This window comes from Lissotriton vulgaris, chromosome 6, assembly GCF_964263255.1.
Source record: "Lissotriton vulgaris chromosome 6, aLisVul1.2, whole genome shotgun sequence".
In the NCBI taxonomy this organism is placed as follows: Eukaryota; Metazoa; Chordata; class Amphibia; order Caudata; family Salamandridae; genus Lissotriton; species Lissotriton vulgaris.
Window position 1 is genome coordinate 1,337,079,269 of NC_141694.1, and position 18,222 is coordinate 1,337,097,490.

General features: G+C 43.6%; 1 protein-coding gene across 1 annotated transcript in view; it reads left to right on the top strand.

The window, feature by feature from the left end:
* The window catches only part of LOC147708863 (uncharacterized), a 678,829-nt gene that overhangs the window by 96,286 nt on the left and 564,321 nt on the right, over positions 1 to 18,222 (top strand). The window contains 2 exon segments of the mRNA XM_086925788.1: positions 3,111 to 3,237; positions 15,835 to 15,952. Coding sequence (XP_086781914.1) covers positions 3,111 to 3,237; positions 15,835 to 15,952 — 245 coding nt within the window.

Sequence of the window (18,222 nt, forward strand, 5' to 3'; positions counted from 1 at the left end):
GGAAAATTTACAGTGCCTTCCCACAGGACTTTCCCGACCTCACTAATCCCTCTAATCCATCTATCAAGGGCACTAGGCTGTCACTCTTACCTGAAATCTCCCACGATGACCTAGCCAAACTTTGTAGAAAGGTTAAGTCTGGCTCCCCTTCAGATCCCATGAAACCGGCTCAATTTCTTGAGTCCTTAGACTTTTTCCTCCCGTCCTTGGCCACGCTACTCAACCTCTCTTTTTCCTCTGCTGTGGTCCCAACCTGCTGGAAACAAGCATGGGTCACCCCTATTATCAAAAAGCCTACTTTAGACCCTACAAAGTTGGAAAACTTTAGACCCATCTCACTGCTCTCCTGGGTATCTAAACTAGCAGAAGCTCACGTGAATAATGTCCTGTCCCACCACATGGTCCAAAATAACATCTTGGACCCATCTCAGAATGGGTTTAGGACAGGTCATAGTACCGAGTCTGCCCTTCTGTCCACCACCGAACATCTCCAGAAGATACTAGATGCCGGTCAGAGTGCTGCGCTGATTCTGCTTGATCTCAGCGCAGCCTTTGATACGGTCTCCCATAACATCTTGCTAAAACGCCTTGAGGCTATAGGGATTAGTGACCTCGCCCTTGACTGGTCCCGCTCATTCTTGAAGGACAGATCCTTTCGAGTCTCAGCCCCTCCGTTTATCTCCCAATCCCATACCATCGGCCAAGGAGTCCCCCAGGGCTCTGCACTCAGTCCATCCCTTTTTAACCTTTATTTGCAGCCTCTCTCTCGGCAGTGGCCAAAGAGTGGGATCTCACGCTGGTGTTGTATGCTGACGACACGCAGCTGGTCATCACTCTCACTGAGGCCCCCTCAATTTCGGCCACGAGATTTAGGGATGGCCTGGCTGCAGTTGCCCAGTGGATGACGGGCAACTGCTTACAGCTGAACGCAGGGAAAACGGAGGTGCTGCTCCTCGGAAAAAACTCGAGCTACTGGAGTGATCACTGGTGGCCTTCCTTTCTGGGCCCCATCCCATCACCGAAAACTCTGGTTAAGATCCTGGGTGTCTGGTTGGACTCCTCGCTCAGTTTTCAGACCCACACAAAGAAAGTGACTGCTACTTGTGTGGGCATGCTGAGAAGCCTCAACCCAATACTCTGCTTCTTTGATTCCAAAACGCGCCAACTAATAATCCAATCCATCATTCTCTGTCGGTTGGATTATGCCAGTGTTCTATTTCTAGGCGCCAATAAAGCAGAAATAGCACGGCTGCAACGGGTACAGAACTCAGCGGCAAGGGCCGTGGTGGTCCTCCCTCGTAGGTGCTCCGCCAGAGCTACTATACAAAGACTACACTGGCTTCCTATTGAATCTAGAATTCAATTCAAGTCCCTCACTATTGCTTTTAAAATTCTTAAATCAGAATGTCCTGAAATTCTACGCCCACTCTTAGTACCTTACATCCCTCAACGCAACTTGCGTTCCTTAGGTCAACATCTTGCGATTGTCCCTCGAACGAAACTGTCGTGTTGGGGGCCGCTCCTTCAGAGTTCTGGGGGCGAAACTTTGGAACTCCCTGCCACCGAACATCCGCTCCCTGAATGACTTGTCCGCCTTCCGGAAGGCAATTAAAACTCATCTGTTCCCACTGTCTTAGGCCTTCTGTCTCTCCCTCTCCGTCCCCCTCAGCAGATATTTTTTGGTTCTTAGCGCCGGGACGCCTCGTTGCTGGGGCAGCTGTTCGCGCTTAATCAAATTTGTAACATAACATAACATTAACCAATGCTTCAGATTGATTCAATTGAAGGTCCTAGATAGGACATTGACATTACCCAAGATAGGGACTCGACAAGATGCACTTGCTTGCGTGGCTGCAACCAAATTGCCACATTTTATCACATATTATAGGACTCATGCTGACATCCTCACTGGAGATCCTGAACGTTTGGAAGGCAAATGATCTCACAGACATTGAACAACAATTCACCACCCTAGGATACACTCTGGTTAAGAGAGCCATTGCTATGACATGGGGGGCTGCTGACCAGCCGTTGTTGATTGGTTGGGTGGCGGAAATGGACAAATGTATGATTGCTGAAAAGGAAGTGCATGAAGCAAGAGGATGGATGTCCTATCTAAGAAGTGGGATAAAAAGTGGGGGGGCCTGGAATGCCTATCGGGGGGGAATTCTGGATTTCACCAACTGTAGAACTTGAAATGAAGATTACGACCATGTAATGACTGATTCTATTGTTGCTTAAGCTCTGTAAATGATGAATGGTTCATTTTCAATAAAAAAATTGTTTTTTAAAGAAAGCTCTAAGAATTACGGGCACCTGTGCAGACCTCCATTGAGAAAGAACAAAAATTTAAATATCCAACAGACTCAAACCAGTGTACTACAAAAAAACACTTTCTCTTTTGTGCATTACTCTAAAATGTTTGTCCGGATAAAAAGGTTGCAGCTCTGACTAAGCCAAAACCGATAGTAAACCAGTGATTCTTTGTAGATGGGTCACAGGACTTTGTTTTAACTAGTAGCTAATGGAGTACTGTCAGAGCAGACTTGAAGTGCTCACTCCTCTCAGCTTAAGGCGATTTTCTTGACTGACTGATTTTGTAAACTTTATAGTCTGGTAACAATTATTTTGGTTGGGGCCAGTGTAAATGATGTTTTAGTTGTCCAAAGAAGACAATGGGGCTCTGGCCTAGTCCACCAGGTGCCTTGTTATAAGGGCGCCCTTTTCCTGTTTCCTTCAAACAGAGGCGTGCGCGCAAACAGGGAAAGTGGGCCAATTATGGTGAATGCGCTGTTCTCTAGAAGCCGTGAACTCACACTGGAGGCAGCACATTCAAGTGAAATACAGAGCAGCTGCTTCAAAGCATAGGCAGCACCCACCAGCACTTTGCTAAAGGGATTAGAAATCCCTTTGCAGGTAGGTGCAGCGAGCTGCAAGAGGATGTCTGGGGGTTCCATCGGAACCCCTTTCTTCCCTCAGAAACTTGCTCTCAGGGGACACACTAACAGTGTGCCACCTTTTTGTGGCGCACTTTCAGTGCGCCTCCTAGCGGCTTCTTTACATTTGTGTAACCCACACAGACTGTTGACTTTTAGTATGTTTTTTAACAGATGATGCTCTTCAGGAAAAACTACCCACCGAACAGGACAGCACAGAGCGCGAGGCAGACGAAACGTTTTGTTCTCCAATCCGTGCGGTGAGTCTTTTATTGGCTTTTGGTGACGGCCTCAGAGAACCGTGCGTAGACCACTAAACAGAAGGGTTGCAGCCACGGTTTGTGGAACTTGGTATGCAAGAGCGATATTTTAACTGCTGTTTTTCTAATTTAAACTTTAGCGGTGACGGGCTGTTGGTGATGCATTTTAAAATTCGGAATACTTTTTTATGTTTTATAAGATTTTGTTGTAATGTATTGTGTCCAGTCAGTCTTGCTTTATCATGCCACACTTACCCATCGAAGTGCTAGTCACCCTGTCGACCTGTAGTTTGTACAACATGCCGTAATTCATACATGTAAAACAAAATGCTGTGACTGATAGAAAAATAGGCATTTGATTTGATACAAAATGTATGATAAGAATAATGGGTGGATTTTTCGGTAAGTGTGGTTAACAAAAATACTTCAGTATACCCTGTGTAACATGCATAAACTACACTAACAATCGCTCCATGGACATTAATCACAATCGGTTTATGGAATATTTGAAAATTTACCAAGGTGACCTATTTGGGCCAACTTAAGCCATTTGACCGTAAACTTGTTCTCAAATGTGGAGGACTTCATTGGCACTAGTATTGCGATTCTAATTCTTAAGCATCCGAGCATTGTTTTTTAAGAGATTCAAAGTTCGAAGGGCTATCGTAACAAGCCAATGTTTAAAAGTTTGATACCATTTGAAATATATATTTGAGCCTCAAAGGAAACCTCTCTCTGATTCGAGAAATAGATCTGCAGAACCGTTCCAATGGCTGGGAAATCCCAAAATTGCCAGGATACTTTCCCAAAAGTGAATCTGTTCATAATTTAGACCATTTCCTACCGCTACCACTGAATTGCAAGGGGCCTATTCACTGAAGGATGTCCACGTATACTTTGTGCATCAACTGGTTTTCTGAGCAGCTGTCGCTGCCTTCGTCTGCAATTTGGGGCATACTCGGATGATTGTGACCGAAAGGGGTGACCCGACTGATGAAGCCAGTCTAAAATGAATACCCCTATGGAATCCTTCACTCTTCCTTCTGAGTGAAGAGCACCACAACAGTGACGGGTACTCCACAGCGAAGGCATTGTCTAAGCTTGGAAAGCTGGACCTCCACCAGTGTTGTATTGTATTATACTGCATTGCCTAGTGGAAGTGAAAAGTGATGCCATGTCTCCGCCATGGGGAGGACATTAACACTTGACACAACGGTCAATCAGCTACCTGTCTTCCTTCTCCAGGAACTCTTTACACAAGGTTTACAGAGCTGAAACCTATTTAGAAATATTGACTACTGGCATGCCTCCTGGACCAAACCTATGTCATGGGCTCTTATAAGCTTTTGCCAACACAGCTACCAACCCCTGAATGCTAAATTGACAGTTCTTCAGGATATATATTTCTCAGCTTCTCATGGTTTCTCATCTAAATCTGGGTATTCTGCCTCTCCCACAACCTCATGCCACAAATACCTTGATTCAGTAAAGTATGCACCTCAGTGCCACCACAAGAGAATTGTTGGTGCGTATTGCCCCCCCATGCCACCCCCTTGCTCCCCTGCAGCTTTCCCTGTATTTCATTATACGTAATGATAGGTGAGTGGAGAAGCGGCTAGAAGATCACCAAAGATAAATACTAAGTGTTGGCCTGGATGCTGGTAGCTCCCGAGCCTCACCACCACTACTACTGTCCCCAGGAGAGGAGACCTTGAGACCGCAGTAATCCGGAACCTGCTGCTGGGGGTACTACAACCCCCAGCATCCCTTGAGCTCCTCTAATGCGCACAAAACGCAGATGCCGGTCCGTGGTGCAGGATGTGCCCGGGCCAAGGGCGGACCTGTCCATGCATGGATGAGGCTGGGCCTACTCTCCAGCATCTGGATCAATGGGACCCTGTGGATCTCTACTGTGAGGTACTATTATTTGTCACTGTCTTTCTATTCATTGTTTTTGCTTGTGCAATGGTTAAGCACAAAGGCATTAGTGAAAATCCTGAGGCAGAATAGAAGGGACATTAGATGCTTTCCTGACCAGGGCTGAGTTGGTCCTCACCCACCAATTCAAATTGACTGAGAGGCGACTCTCTCTGGACTCTTTGATTGCCCAGAAGTGCTCTTCCTTCGGCTGTAAAAATTTGAATACTGCTCATTTGTCCTCTTCGCCACCGCCTGCAGTTGCCCCCTCAGTACCGCCTATGACCTCTGTAGAGCCGGGTGTATCTGCTCCCCACCTCGTCGAGGTCATAGACCAAAAATTGTCAAAAGGGGTCAGCTCACAACTGCCACACTTGATATCAAAAGTGAGCCTTCATTTAAAGAAGGGGTGGTGGCCCTCAAAAGCATAAGATGCGGACTAATAAACATAGAGGAATCAGAAATGCCTCAAACCTGAGTCCTGTTGCTACTGGTGATACTGTCGCCTTGTTGGTTCGGGAAAGTGACGACGATATTTGGAAAAGACTTGAGATGATGGTCATTGTACTTTTGAACCCATTGCTAATTATATTGCCTCAAATTGAGGAGAGGCTGTTGCATATCGAGGGGTTGGGAAAGTCATCTCCGCATCAAGGTGCTTATGCCCTGGAGCTTCTGTGGGTCCTTTAGTGCCTCAAGGGGGTAGGCTTCCCAAGGGAGTCTAATAGTGAGGGGCACAATCCACGCATGGTCAGTCTTGCATTTAATTCGGTAGATGCCTCTCATTACATTCACCAACGGCCACCCTATCTTCCATCTGGGGTTGCATGGTGTGCAAAAAATGATGGATTTAACCCAGATCTCTTGACTGGGGGTGAATGTTTTGTTTTGATTTGTTCTGCATTCCGTCCATCAGTGATGGGTCTTTTGCTTTCTTGCCTAATTGCACCAGGTATGCCCAGCATGGTTCCAGGGCTCACTGTGCCACTGAAATAAAGTTATCCTGGCTGAAGAGGGGTGAAACCACAAAGCCACTCCTACAATGCTTATTTCCAGTCCAGGGACGACCTGGCTTGGCAGTTCGGGGTGGACTGTTCCCATGAGGCACAGGGTCAATACTGATTTGCATATGGCCAGGTCTAAATTGGGGTGGCATGGTGAGCAAAAGAATGATGGATTTAACCCAGATCTCTTGACTGGCGGTGAATGTATTATTTTTTTTTATTCCTCATATACCAATAGTGGGTATTCTATATAGGGAACCTCCTCCTCTCCTTCCAACGTCACGATGTTCCAGCGTCAAAATTTGGTACCAGAGGAGAAGGGAAGCCCCTCTAGTCTTAGCTGTTCGCTTTATCCACTCCAAAAACTTTAAACTGGAGAGCCCTTGGTTAGGTTGGAGACTAAACGCCAACAGTACCCAGGTGAAATCATCGGGATACTCATCTGATCCGCCAGGCCACCAGAGCCGCCCAGATCTTATCTTGGCTAGAGCTATCACAAGCTATATCATTCACTAGTGTATATAATATATTTCAGGGAATCAGAGAAAGTAGGGGCATTTTCGGACTTCAAGACCTTGCATATTTCCCGCCTAGCTAAGATCATTACGTAGAAAATTAATTTGGTCCTCATATCATTAAGATGATACACTACGTCTAAGCCAAAGAGGATCATCTTCGGTGTAATCACAAAAAGTATGCCAAAACCTTCTACTATAAATTCTTCCATTTTAGACCAAAAAGGTATAAGTCTTGGGCACTCTACAAACATGTGCAGATCATCAGCGGGGGAAATTTGCACCGTGGACAGCAATATTCAAGGCTCGTAATCTTTACTAGTTTTTTAGGAGATATATATGCTCTATAGAGAGTGAATAGGTGGTTCCGTTTTAGGGGAGCAGACTTCACTACTGTATTTAGCATACTAAAGGAATCCCCCCCCACAGGACCATTAAGTTATTGCAATCTAGACCTTCTGCTCCTCCATTGCTTCCATGCAAGGAGGCGTCCACATTTTTCTCCATAGGAGAAATTCTGTAGTTTGCTTGCATCCCACCTGTCTTTAATGATTTTATCCAGGTTGGCCTGATATTTGGCCTTTAAACACTCTGATTCTTTCTGTATGGCAGCCAAGTAAGCCTGCTGTTCTAATGAGGCCTTCTGTAGCTGTTGCTTGTTTTGTTTTATCCTAAATAAGTAATCTTCCTCTATTTTCCTCCTAGTCTTACTTCTCTTTATCATTATGGTGGTGAACAACCCCCTTAGGTAGGACTTGAAGGCTTCCCATACAATTTGGTCTGATGCAGTGGCACTATTAAACCTAAAATACTCAACCATCCGCTTCGACAGATCATCCTTTACCTCCTCTTGTAGAAGTATAGATCTATCTAGGGTCCACCGTCTGGCTTGCGCACCCTGCGAGAGCTTAACTGTTAATTTTACCATTGAATGATCAGATAATATGGCTGGAATATAGGAAGTGGACACAGCCGCGAGGAGTAGCCCTTGATCAATAAGGAAGAAATCAATACGTGAGTGATGACTGTGTCTATGACTATAGAATGAATAATCTTTATCTTTACGATTTTTAATCCTCCAGACATCTAATAAATTGAAGTCTCATTATATTTTTAAGCTCTCTTTGATTTATGTAATGGAGGGGAAGCGACCTTGGAGGTGCGATCCAACCTTGCATCAAAAACTATATTGAAGTCGCCTCGTAGGATAATAGGTGCATTCAGGTCAGAAAAACTAGTTTTAAGCTTATCAGGGCCTCTGGAGAATCTTGATTTGGCCCGTAATACGTTGCACAGGTCAGCCGTGTACTATTTATGACCAAAGATGCAGCCAACCATCTGCGTGAGCAGTCCGTCTCATACTTCTCGACTCTAATCCCACTATTAGCTCGAATGATTATTGCCACCCCTCTAGTATTTCCAACTTGATTAGAGCAGAGGAGGTCCTGAATTCACTTTTGGTTCTTAAAAGCAACCTTACATTCATGCTGCTCAAGGTGAGTTTTTTCTAGGAGAGAAATATTGGCCCCTGAATTATTTAAAAATTCACAGATTCTATTAAGCTTCCTACTCTCCCTCAACCCGTTTACGTTCCAACTTATTTTTATTTTATAAGAATTGTTGGTCATAATGGTGGGAAAGAATATCTAGTGAGCAATTCATCTCCAACCCTTATGTGTTCTCTGTTTAAAGCTTGCTTCATAGCTATGTCGGACTTTATGGATACATGAGGAAACATTTTTCTCTTTACCAACCCCACCCCACTACAACCTCTCTCCTCCCCCCCCCCCCCCTTGAGGAACCCCCCCTTTTGAACCTTGGCGATCGTATCACCATTTGAAAGCCCTATCCCTAATCTGGATTCTGCCCTAATAAATATCAACTATGTGGTGTACCTGCACCCCTTTTTCATCTTTTTTTTTTATATACATATATATCTTTTTTCCCCCTTATATAATGTTAAGTGTTCCAATCATATTAACCCTGTGTACTTTTAGAATCCAATTTTTAAGTTTTATTGTACAATGCATTCTCCTCTAATACAATTTAGTGTGGGGGGTATCTAACGTTTAGCTTCTTTCAGGCTTATCAAAAAGCTATCAACCTCCTTAGTGGATGCAAAATTATGTTTTGTTTCTCCATACCATCCGTAATGACGCTGGCAATTTCATCATAACCTGTGCTCCTAAGCTTCTTAGATCCTGCATCCGGAACCCCAACTCCCACTGCCTTTGTGCTGTGACTCTGCCTACGTCGGAGCGAATTAAATACTTAGAGGAGTCAATCTGGAGTGATGGATCAACAAGAGCCCTACCTAAGATCAACTCTTTTACTGAATACGTGTGAAAATTAACCAAAATCTTCCTCGGGGCTCTCCTGTCGGGGTGAGGTCGGAAGGGGTCCCTATGCGCTCTCAGGATCTCACTCTCAAGATCGATATGAGGTCTATCTTTTAACACTCCTTCTCTCAATAACTTACAGACTAGGGACTTCACATCCCCATTTTCCACCCCTTCAGGAATTTTTAGGATTTTCAAATTATTCCTTCTGGCATGGATCTCTAGGCATTCCATATCGAGTTGCAGAGTCCTATTCTGTGCTTTCAACTCAGATATAGTTTTTGAATGGGCTTGCGAAACCCTAGAGAGAGTAGCAACTTCGCCTTCTAGCACCTCCGTTCTTGTACAGATGTCATCTAATATACTCTCAAGCCTGGTGCATTTCTCAGTAATCTTTCTGATTTCCTTCAGAGATTTCAAACTTGGGTAATAGCTTCACCAAAAGATCTTCACGTAGGGATCGAAGGAGGCTCTCCATGCTTTGATTTTCATTTTCCTTTTGCTGTTGATGTTCTGCCCCCAGTGCACCTACCACTAAGGTATCAGCTACATCAGCTGAAAAGTCACAAATTTAACTGACTGGTCGTTGAAAAATGGGTTCCAACAAAGGCGCTATTACTGCCTGAGAGATAAGACTCTCCCCCATACTCTTCTGTAACTCAATACCAGATGTGGGGTCTCCCAGGTCTGTCTCAGGCTCAGATAACAGAGGAGTGTACTTGTTTTGGAACATGGCTGGGGACTTGGAGTGGACAACTGGGGCAGTAGGGAGCTTATGTGTCGCGGTCAGTGATTCTGCCTGCTTGCTCACCCTATCTGAGCTAGATACTGTTTTCTCCATTATTTTAAAGTAAGATTTTAAAGAGGAGCAGGTTTTAATATGCTGGAACTTTTTTTTTGTTTTTTTCACCTCTCCGGTTTTATTCCTCTCCCTCCTTTCTCTCTTTTTCTGTCGTGGGGTCCAGGCAGTCAACACGATTTAAAGATGGATGCAGTAATTCCCTTTCAGGTAGGAAGCGGAGGAGATATCTGCTCCTTGCTACTGGGGGGCTGAGGCAACTGCTCCTGATACCTTCTCTGTCCTATACGTGCAATCGAGCTGGTCCATGCCCTTACACAGTCTTTTTGTGCGGTATCCCAGGACTCCCTACTGGCACCATAAACGTAATAAACACAAGACTAGTCCCCCTCCTCTCTGACTAAGGAACGATACCCACTCACCGCCGTAGTCCCGCGTTGAGGCTGGGCTCTAGCCGCTGCTGCCCGGATCCTACACCATATCCTGGGCCGCTTGCAACACTAGCCCATCTTACTTCGCCTCGATGGCCAGCTCCGTTCCGTTCTGCGTCGGACCTTGCGACCGCCCCCATGAGACCCTCCGGGTCCTAGTGCTCCACAAACACTGGTTTAGCCTCGGTGAAGAGAAGAAGAGAGGAGAACGTATACGGGGTTATTGCAAAAGATTTTTACTGGAAAATAAACATTCTCCTCGTGTTCTCCCCACCTAATTGCAGATGTTGGGCTTTTTTGGAGGGTACAAGCACTCCGGTACGACTTGGCATCTTCCGATCAGGGACGGAGCTCTCGCAGCTGGCGTTAACCTGCCGCCATCTTCCTCCGATATTCCGACTGGTGGTGAATGTTTTGATTTGTTCTGCATTCCGTACATCAATTGTGTGTCTTTTGCTATCTTCCATCCGAGCTTCCTTTGAACCTGGCTGGAGACATAATCCCCCCAGTCTCTTCCGACTACTATGCCAGTTGGGTAAGCTATTAACGCCCGTTCAGCACCACAGGAGGACGGAGGGAGGGAGCAGCTTTCTGGGACCCAAAGATCTAATATGGGAAGATCTGAAAACAAATATCCATCTCTGTACCTTCCACAAGCCTCATCCCCTCTTGTATTTATTTTGGGAAATGTCCTGGTTCTAAAGAAAGATCAGGCAGAGACTACTATCGAATTAATAGATAGATCTCGGCACTGGCTTTCCCGTCTAACGTTTAGTAGGGAAAATGGGGGTATTCCACTAGCCAACCAAATTATCATCGCCAGAAGGGTGGAGTGGCTGGGCCTGTCCGAGAAAACAATGGAGGGTGACTGTGTGATTATAAATTTTAATAGCCAAATGCATTAAAATCTCTTTTAAGTCACTTACTTAGGGATCCACCTAAAGGCACACAGTTCTACCCGATGAGTTTTTCTTCATGCACTCTTCTGTGCTGGCAAAGGAATCCAGAACCTTTTTGGGAGGCAGACAAAGAAGGGATGAAGTACCAAGTACTATAGGTAATCCAGGGGTAACCCTTTAACAGATTTGACCCCTCAATGACCTGGATCAATGTGATTGACTACATCCTTACCCAACTGGAGGGCCTTCCCCATCAAAACCTATATCTTGTGATATCCAGCAGACCCCTAAAATTAATGATTCAAGGAAGGGCCAAAACAATATATTTAAAAGAACGTCCTGGAATATTGCAGGTATCTCAAACAAGCTAAGCAACACAGATTGGCTAAAACGTTGGGAAACACAAGTCATCCCGTGTTTTCATGAGACATGGGCTACTGAACATATCTTTATAAACGGCTATTGCTCCTACCAAACAAACGCAGTACGTTCAGCAACATGGAGGTGTAGTAATCATTCCAAGAAGGCAGGTAAAATATAACAAAAATTATTGAAAGACAGCACAGTACAAATGTCTGCTCTGGACCAATGCTACAGGGACAAGTAGATAGAATGTTGAACCGTAACACCATAGTAACAGAGAACAGGAAACACATCAAATAGAAATCATTTTGAAGAGGGGAATTAAACGGTGTATAGGCAATAAAAAATGTAACCCATCCCTTCACACAAAAGCACTAAATATAGTCTCATTTTAAGAGGAGGTTTAGTACTTCTTACATCTGTTTTCACATGGTAAGCAACAGTGTCAGAACCAACAGGAGAGTTCTCAAAACATCCAGGGTTGACATCGTTGAGAGTGATTTGACATTTTACAACACGTCTCACTTTCCAAACCCTTCTAGCCTGAGTTACAACACTATTAAAATTAACTTTCACAACTCTAATGGCAGGACCAAACTCGGAAATTCCCTTCGTCACAAGCCCAGGTTTGTGTATCCTCACCCAATCTCCTATAGCAAAAGTGGGAACTCTTTCATTTTAGCATCATAGAATAGTTTCATCTTGTCTTGTTTTTGTTGGACTCTAGAAAAAACATTTTGCACATCTTTATTCACATCAACCTCAACCATTTGTTTCTTTATCCACCAAGGACATAGTTTGGATGTACGGGTCACTCTCTCTCAAAAGGTGGCAAGGGCTGACACCTGTAACTGAATGGGGAGTGATACGATACATCCAAATTCTTTCTCTCAGCACAACCTTCCACTCTTTACCTGATTTTCTAGTGGATTCCACACCATCTTTAAGGACACTGTTGAACCTTTCAACATGGCCATTTCCTTGTGGTTCATAAAGAGCGGTAGTGCAATGTTTAATGCCACACAGGGTCAGAAATTCTTCCATCTCACGCGATTTCAATTACGCACCATTATCTGGTATAGGATCTTCGGGACTCCCCTCATGAGAAAAGATTTCTCTGATGAACTTTGTTATAGTCTGTGTAGTGGCATGAACAACAAACGTAACCTCTGGCCATTTAGAGTGGTAATCCACAATCACCAAATTAAAACTAGCTTCTTGAGGTAAGCAATGGATTCCAATTCAATTTTCTGCCATGGGGATTTGGGCTAAGGCACAGGTTTCAAAGGAGCAGGATAAGGTTTTAATATCTTGTCACTGTTGACACACACAACACACTCTCTGATAGTCCTGTTGACCATCTTGTCCATACTAGGCCACCAAAAATTAGATCTCAGCAATCTTTTCATAGATGACATTCCTGGATGTCCTTCATGTGCTAGTTTAAGAATAGCATCTTGTATGGACTCAGGAGGTACACATTTTCCATCTTTGAAAATCAACTCACCTTCCACTTCCAATTCAGTGGATACCTGTAGAAAAAGCCTCACTTAAGCAGGAACATGTTTACCCTTTGGCCATCCCCCAAGGATACAATTCTTAAGTAAATTCAAATTATCATCTGCAGTCACACTCTTCCTCCATTCCTCCTTGAAAATGGCAGGGAACTATTTGGACACATAATCAGAAACAGACGCATTTGTGTCCAAATCCTCACTCTCCTCGCTACCTTCTTCTCCTGGACAAGGAAGATGGGAGAGGCAATCAGCTGTAACATTGTGCTGTCCGGGAACATACTCTACACTGAAACTATATTGTTGTAACCTAGACATGAGTCTACCTATTCGGGCAGTGGCATTCCATCCTCCACCAGGTGACAAAATTGAGACAAGAGGTTTGTGATCTGTTCTCAGAACAAACCTGCTTCCCCTTAAGTGATTGCGGAAGTGCTCAATGTCCCACACATAACCGAAAAGCGCTCTCTCAATAATGGAGTATCTTCTTTCTGTATCATTGAGAGTTTTGAAGGTAAAAGCAACACACCACTCCTCTTAAGTCTCCCTTATTTGTCAGAGAATACCTTGGAAAAGGAATTCACAATGACACGGACTTCACTCTGATTGGGTTTACTAGAAGAACTACCTTTGACTTCACCTTCAGACACTAATAGGAAAGGATCACAGCTTCTAGGGTTGAGAATAATTCCTAAATTCTACTGGTCCCTCCAAACCAGCACATTCACTCCCTTGATTGCAACATAAAGTTTAGTATGAGCAAGACATCCCTTGAATTCTACATCCACTTCTTTATACCCTTTTATGTCAATCTTAGAACCATCAAAGGCTTTAGCAACAATGTATGACTCTTTCAAATCCTTTAAGCTCAGGAGATCCGTGAAGTGATCAAGAAAAACATTCTTAGTAATAATCGTCCAACGTGACCCAGAGTCCACCATGAGTTTCCAAACCCAAAATACGTACATGGCACTTCAGTGGTTTAAGGCAAGTGGAGCTATTTCCATCACTGTAAACATTGGTTATAGACAGAAACATAACACCACTACACCCACTCACTCTGTCATCCACACAATCTTGATTAATATAAGAGACTTTACCTCTTCCAAACCCAACACCAGAAGATTTAGTATCTCTGCATACAACAGCAAAATGCCCATGATGTCCACATTTCTTACATTATTTACCAAAAGCTGGACAGCTAGGAAAAGACGCTCCGTGGCTAACACTCCCACAACAGAAACAATGAACATCTTTATCATATTTCTTGAATACCCTTTGTCCACTACGTGAAGGTTGTTTTTGTAGCATCAGATTTTACAGCACATACTCCTCTTCTGTCCCCTTGTTGTCCTTGTGTATGGTTATCACCCACTTTTCTGATTGTTCCATAGCTTTAGCAGTAGTTATGACGTTTCTCAAGTTGGAATCCCCCCATGATCCAAAGATGTTCCTGAATCTTCTTTCTTTTGACGTGGACAATGATCTGGTCTCTAATCATTTAGTCGGTGATGGGACCAAAGTTGCAATTCACAGATCGTGCGCGCAATGCTGTAAGAAAGTCATTGAATGTCTCATTATCCTCTTGAGCCTTCGTACAAAATGTGTATCTGTTCAAGGCAACACTAGAAGAATGTTTAAATCTGATTTCAATACGAGCCATTGCGTCTTCAAAAACATTTGTCACCACTACCATCAGCTTGTGGTAGGGTTCTAAAAACAACTTTCCCTTCAGAGCCTAAACAATGTCAAACATTTTTTTTTCCTTTCAGCAGACAGCCTATCTCCGTCAATGGCCTTGAGATAAGTCAAGAATTATTATTTCCATCTGGTCCAAGTTATGGGAAGCTCTCCTTTAGTTTGCAGAAATTTGGAGGGAGAGTCAAATTACATGGTGACAGAAATTATTATTTTTTCACTGTTAAATAAGTTCCTTCTTGGTCCACAGTTTAACACTTTCCACAGTTAAAATACCTGGGTATTTTTTTGCCATGGCATAATAAAAATAATGATTTATTACTGCTCAAAAGAAATCCACTGTGCTTTGCATGCGTGGGTTCGTATCCCATCCTAGTCACCAAAACTGTAGTAATCATTCCAAGAAGGCAGGTAAAATATAAAGAGATTTATTGAAAGCCAGCACAGTACAAACATCTGCTCTGGACCAATGCTACAGGGACAAGTAGATAGACTGTAGAACCATGAGAACAGGAAACACATCAAATAGAAATAATTATGAAGAGGAGAATTAAAAAAACTGTGTATAAGCAATGAAGAATGTAACAGGAGGGCAACGGAGGGGCTCCTAACACTAAATCCCTAATCCTTCGGAAATTAAAGTAATAAGATTTGAGGCAATTAGCCCTTACTTCTTATCTTGGAATTGGTGAATGAAGGACTCTGGTTTCTAATTAACTACCACAACGATAATTTTAGTTCAAATATGCATTTAATAGTAGATGAGGTAAATGGGACAATTGATGAAGCCACACTTTTAATAGGGAAAACATACCTTTATCTAGCATCTGGGTGGGTAGCTTCAATATTCACCCTTGCAAGTATACCTAATCTGTGGTCTGGAAGATCTGTTGGGATCCCTGGTCTACCACTTCTCCCACAGTAAATACAGATGTAGCCTCAATAGGATTCTATTCACTAGGGTTATGGCACTAGTCGGTAATCTAAATACCCTGACAGATTCCCCACAGAAAGCATTTCTCCGGGAATTCCATGAACCTACCATCGACATAATAATTACCTCTAATTCCCTTAGTGGTAGAATCAACCACCAAGATGTTCAGTTCACATCCCTAAGCGACTATGTCCTACTAACTTGCTTGGTATTTCTGCCATACAGGCGGGTGACTGAGCATCAGATAACTGGATCTCCTTTACCGGCCAGGAAAAACTGCTATCAATTAAAGTGGGCCCAATTTGATTACCATAAGTTGGTATCGGATATAAGGAATTTGCAGGTAAAGATCATTAACTGTTTAGATCTAGAACTTCCACCACTGGTTTTGATTCCCTCCTTCAGAGAATTATTTGACCAAATAAAGTTGGCACTCACTCGCCATAAATCATCCAATACCACAAAGAGTAAAGGTTGGTTTGATTCCCCATGCCCAAAAACCAGGAAGGACCTCCTCAGAGCCCTTAAAAACCAACCCAGAGATAGGGCCCAAATTACCCCACTTCGTGCAGCATTCATAGCAGCAAGAAAGAAAAGGGAGAGACTTGAAGGGGCAATGACTACGAGTAACAGCAGCGATTTTTGGGAGATAATTAACTCGCCCTATTTTAAATCTGATGGAGACCCCACCCTTAACTTCAATACAGTTGAAGAGGATTGGGTGGCCCATTTTGTGAATATTTTCTCCCCTATTACCTCTCATGTCCCACCTTCTGCTACCATTCATTCCAGTATAAATTATCCTTCTCACTTGCAGAGGTTAGGGCTGGGCTAGCAGCCTGTAGCTGCAGGAAGGCGCCGGGGTCCTGATGGGGTACCAATAGACTTTTTTCAAGTTAACTTAGATCTCTGGTTGCCCCTAATGACCAATGTTATTAATAATATACCCCTGGTGGTATCTCCCTCAGTCCTGGAAAACCAGCACAATTGTCCCAATATACAAGAAAGGTGATGGGGGAAACCTCAAGAATTATAGGCCAATCATGCTTTTAGACACGACGGTTAAACTGATGGGCCGACTTCTCCTTTCAAGGTTGGAGTTTTGGGCACAGGAAAGGACGTTTTAATGTTTTCACAATATGGGTTTCAGCAGGGGAAAGGTACAGTTGTCCAGTATCTGAATCTCTCTCTAATTATGGATAAATATACCAAACAGAAAGGAGGGGAAATATATCTGGCTTTTATGGAGGCTTTTGACTGTGTCCCACGCCAAGCTCTGGCACATAATGGAGGAGATGGGGTTTGAATCAGCCCTAATCAACTTTATATGTCAGTTATAATTTGACACTTCGGCTTCTCTGCGTTACGGGAAAAACAAGGAATCTACCCGTCCCTTCAAGATCTTAAGGGAGTAAGGCAGGGTTGTGTCCTTCTCCCCCCCCCCCTTTCCTTTTCTCTATTTACGCAAATGTAGTAGAAAGAGTGCTCCTGGACGCCACCCCAGATGTCCCTAGATTTGCTTCCCACCCGTTACCCATTTTGGCATATTCTGATGACTCCGTACTGATGGCCAGATCAGGACTTGGGCTGCTGTCTCTCATATCAGCCTATGTGGCTTTCATGAACTCATTGGACCTGAAAGTCAATCAAACAAAATCATTTGTAAGTGCAGTGGGGCAGGCTAACAAGGTAAAACCCCATATTTTCATATGAATTCTAGGACAATTAAGGTAGTGGACTCCTTCCCTTACTTGGGGGTACTCTTCGACAAAAATCAATCATGGCTAAAACTGGTTGAGGGAAGAGCCCTGGAAATAGAGAGGAGTCTAATGATAATTAATTCCTTTTCCCAAAGGTTGGGCTCCCTTTAGCCCCCATTAAAAAGATCTATCAGGCCAAAACAAAGAATGTGGCGACTTATGGGGCAGGAGTCTTGGGAATGGCACCAATTTACTCATTGCAATTAGTTGAGGACAAATGTTTCAAGTCATTGGAGTCTCTCCCGCAATCATACTCTAATTACATACTGCATCTCGAGTTGGGCTTATCCCACATCACTGACTCAATTAGGCTAGCCCCGATTCTCCTGTGGCTCTTGGTTTGGCATCGGGATACTGTGACTTTAACCCAAAATATGATTAGAGATTGCCTAAAACAGGAGAATTACAGTAGAATCGGGTGGCTGAATTATGTAGAGTGGAAATTGACTCTTCTGGCACAAAAAGAATTATTTGAGGATCCAAAAGCCTGCAGAAGGATATCTAGACAGACTGATTGATATATTTTATCAAAGGGCACAATATCTCAGAAGGGAGAAGAATTATAAGAAACAGTCGGTTCTTGCCTATCAACAGGTCTCCCCTCATATAAAGGGAGGATACTCACACCTAGCAGACATCCCGTGGCCTCAGCATAAATTCATTTCAACAGGTTTCCGCCTGAATCTATTCCCATTGCTCCTAGGCTTCCCAGGAAAAAAGGTTGAAACATTCAGATCTTCTACTGTGCCCTTGTGATATGCAATCACCTCAGACCGATCTTCACCTAATGTTATTTTGCAGGTTCTATAATGAGGAAAGAACAGAACATATTGTCCCAATTTTAAAACCGCTT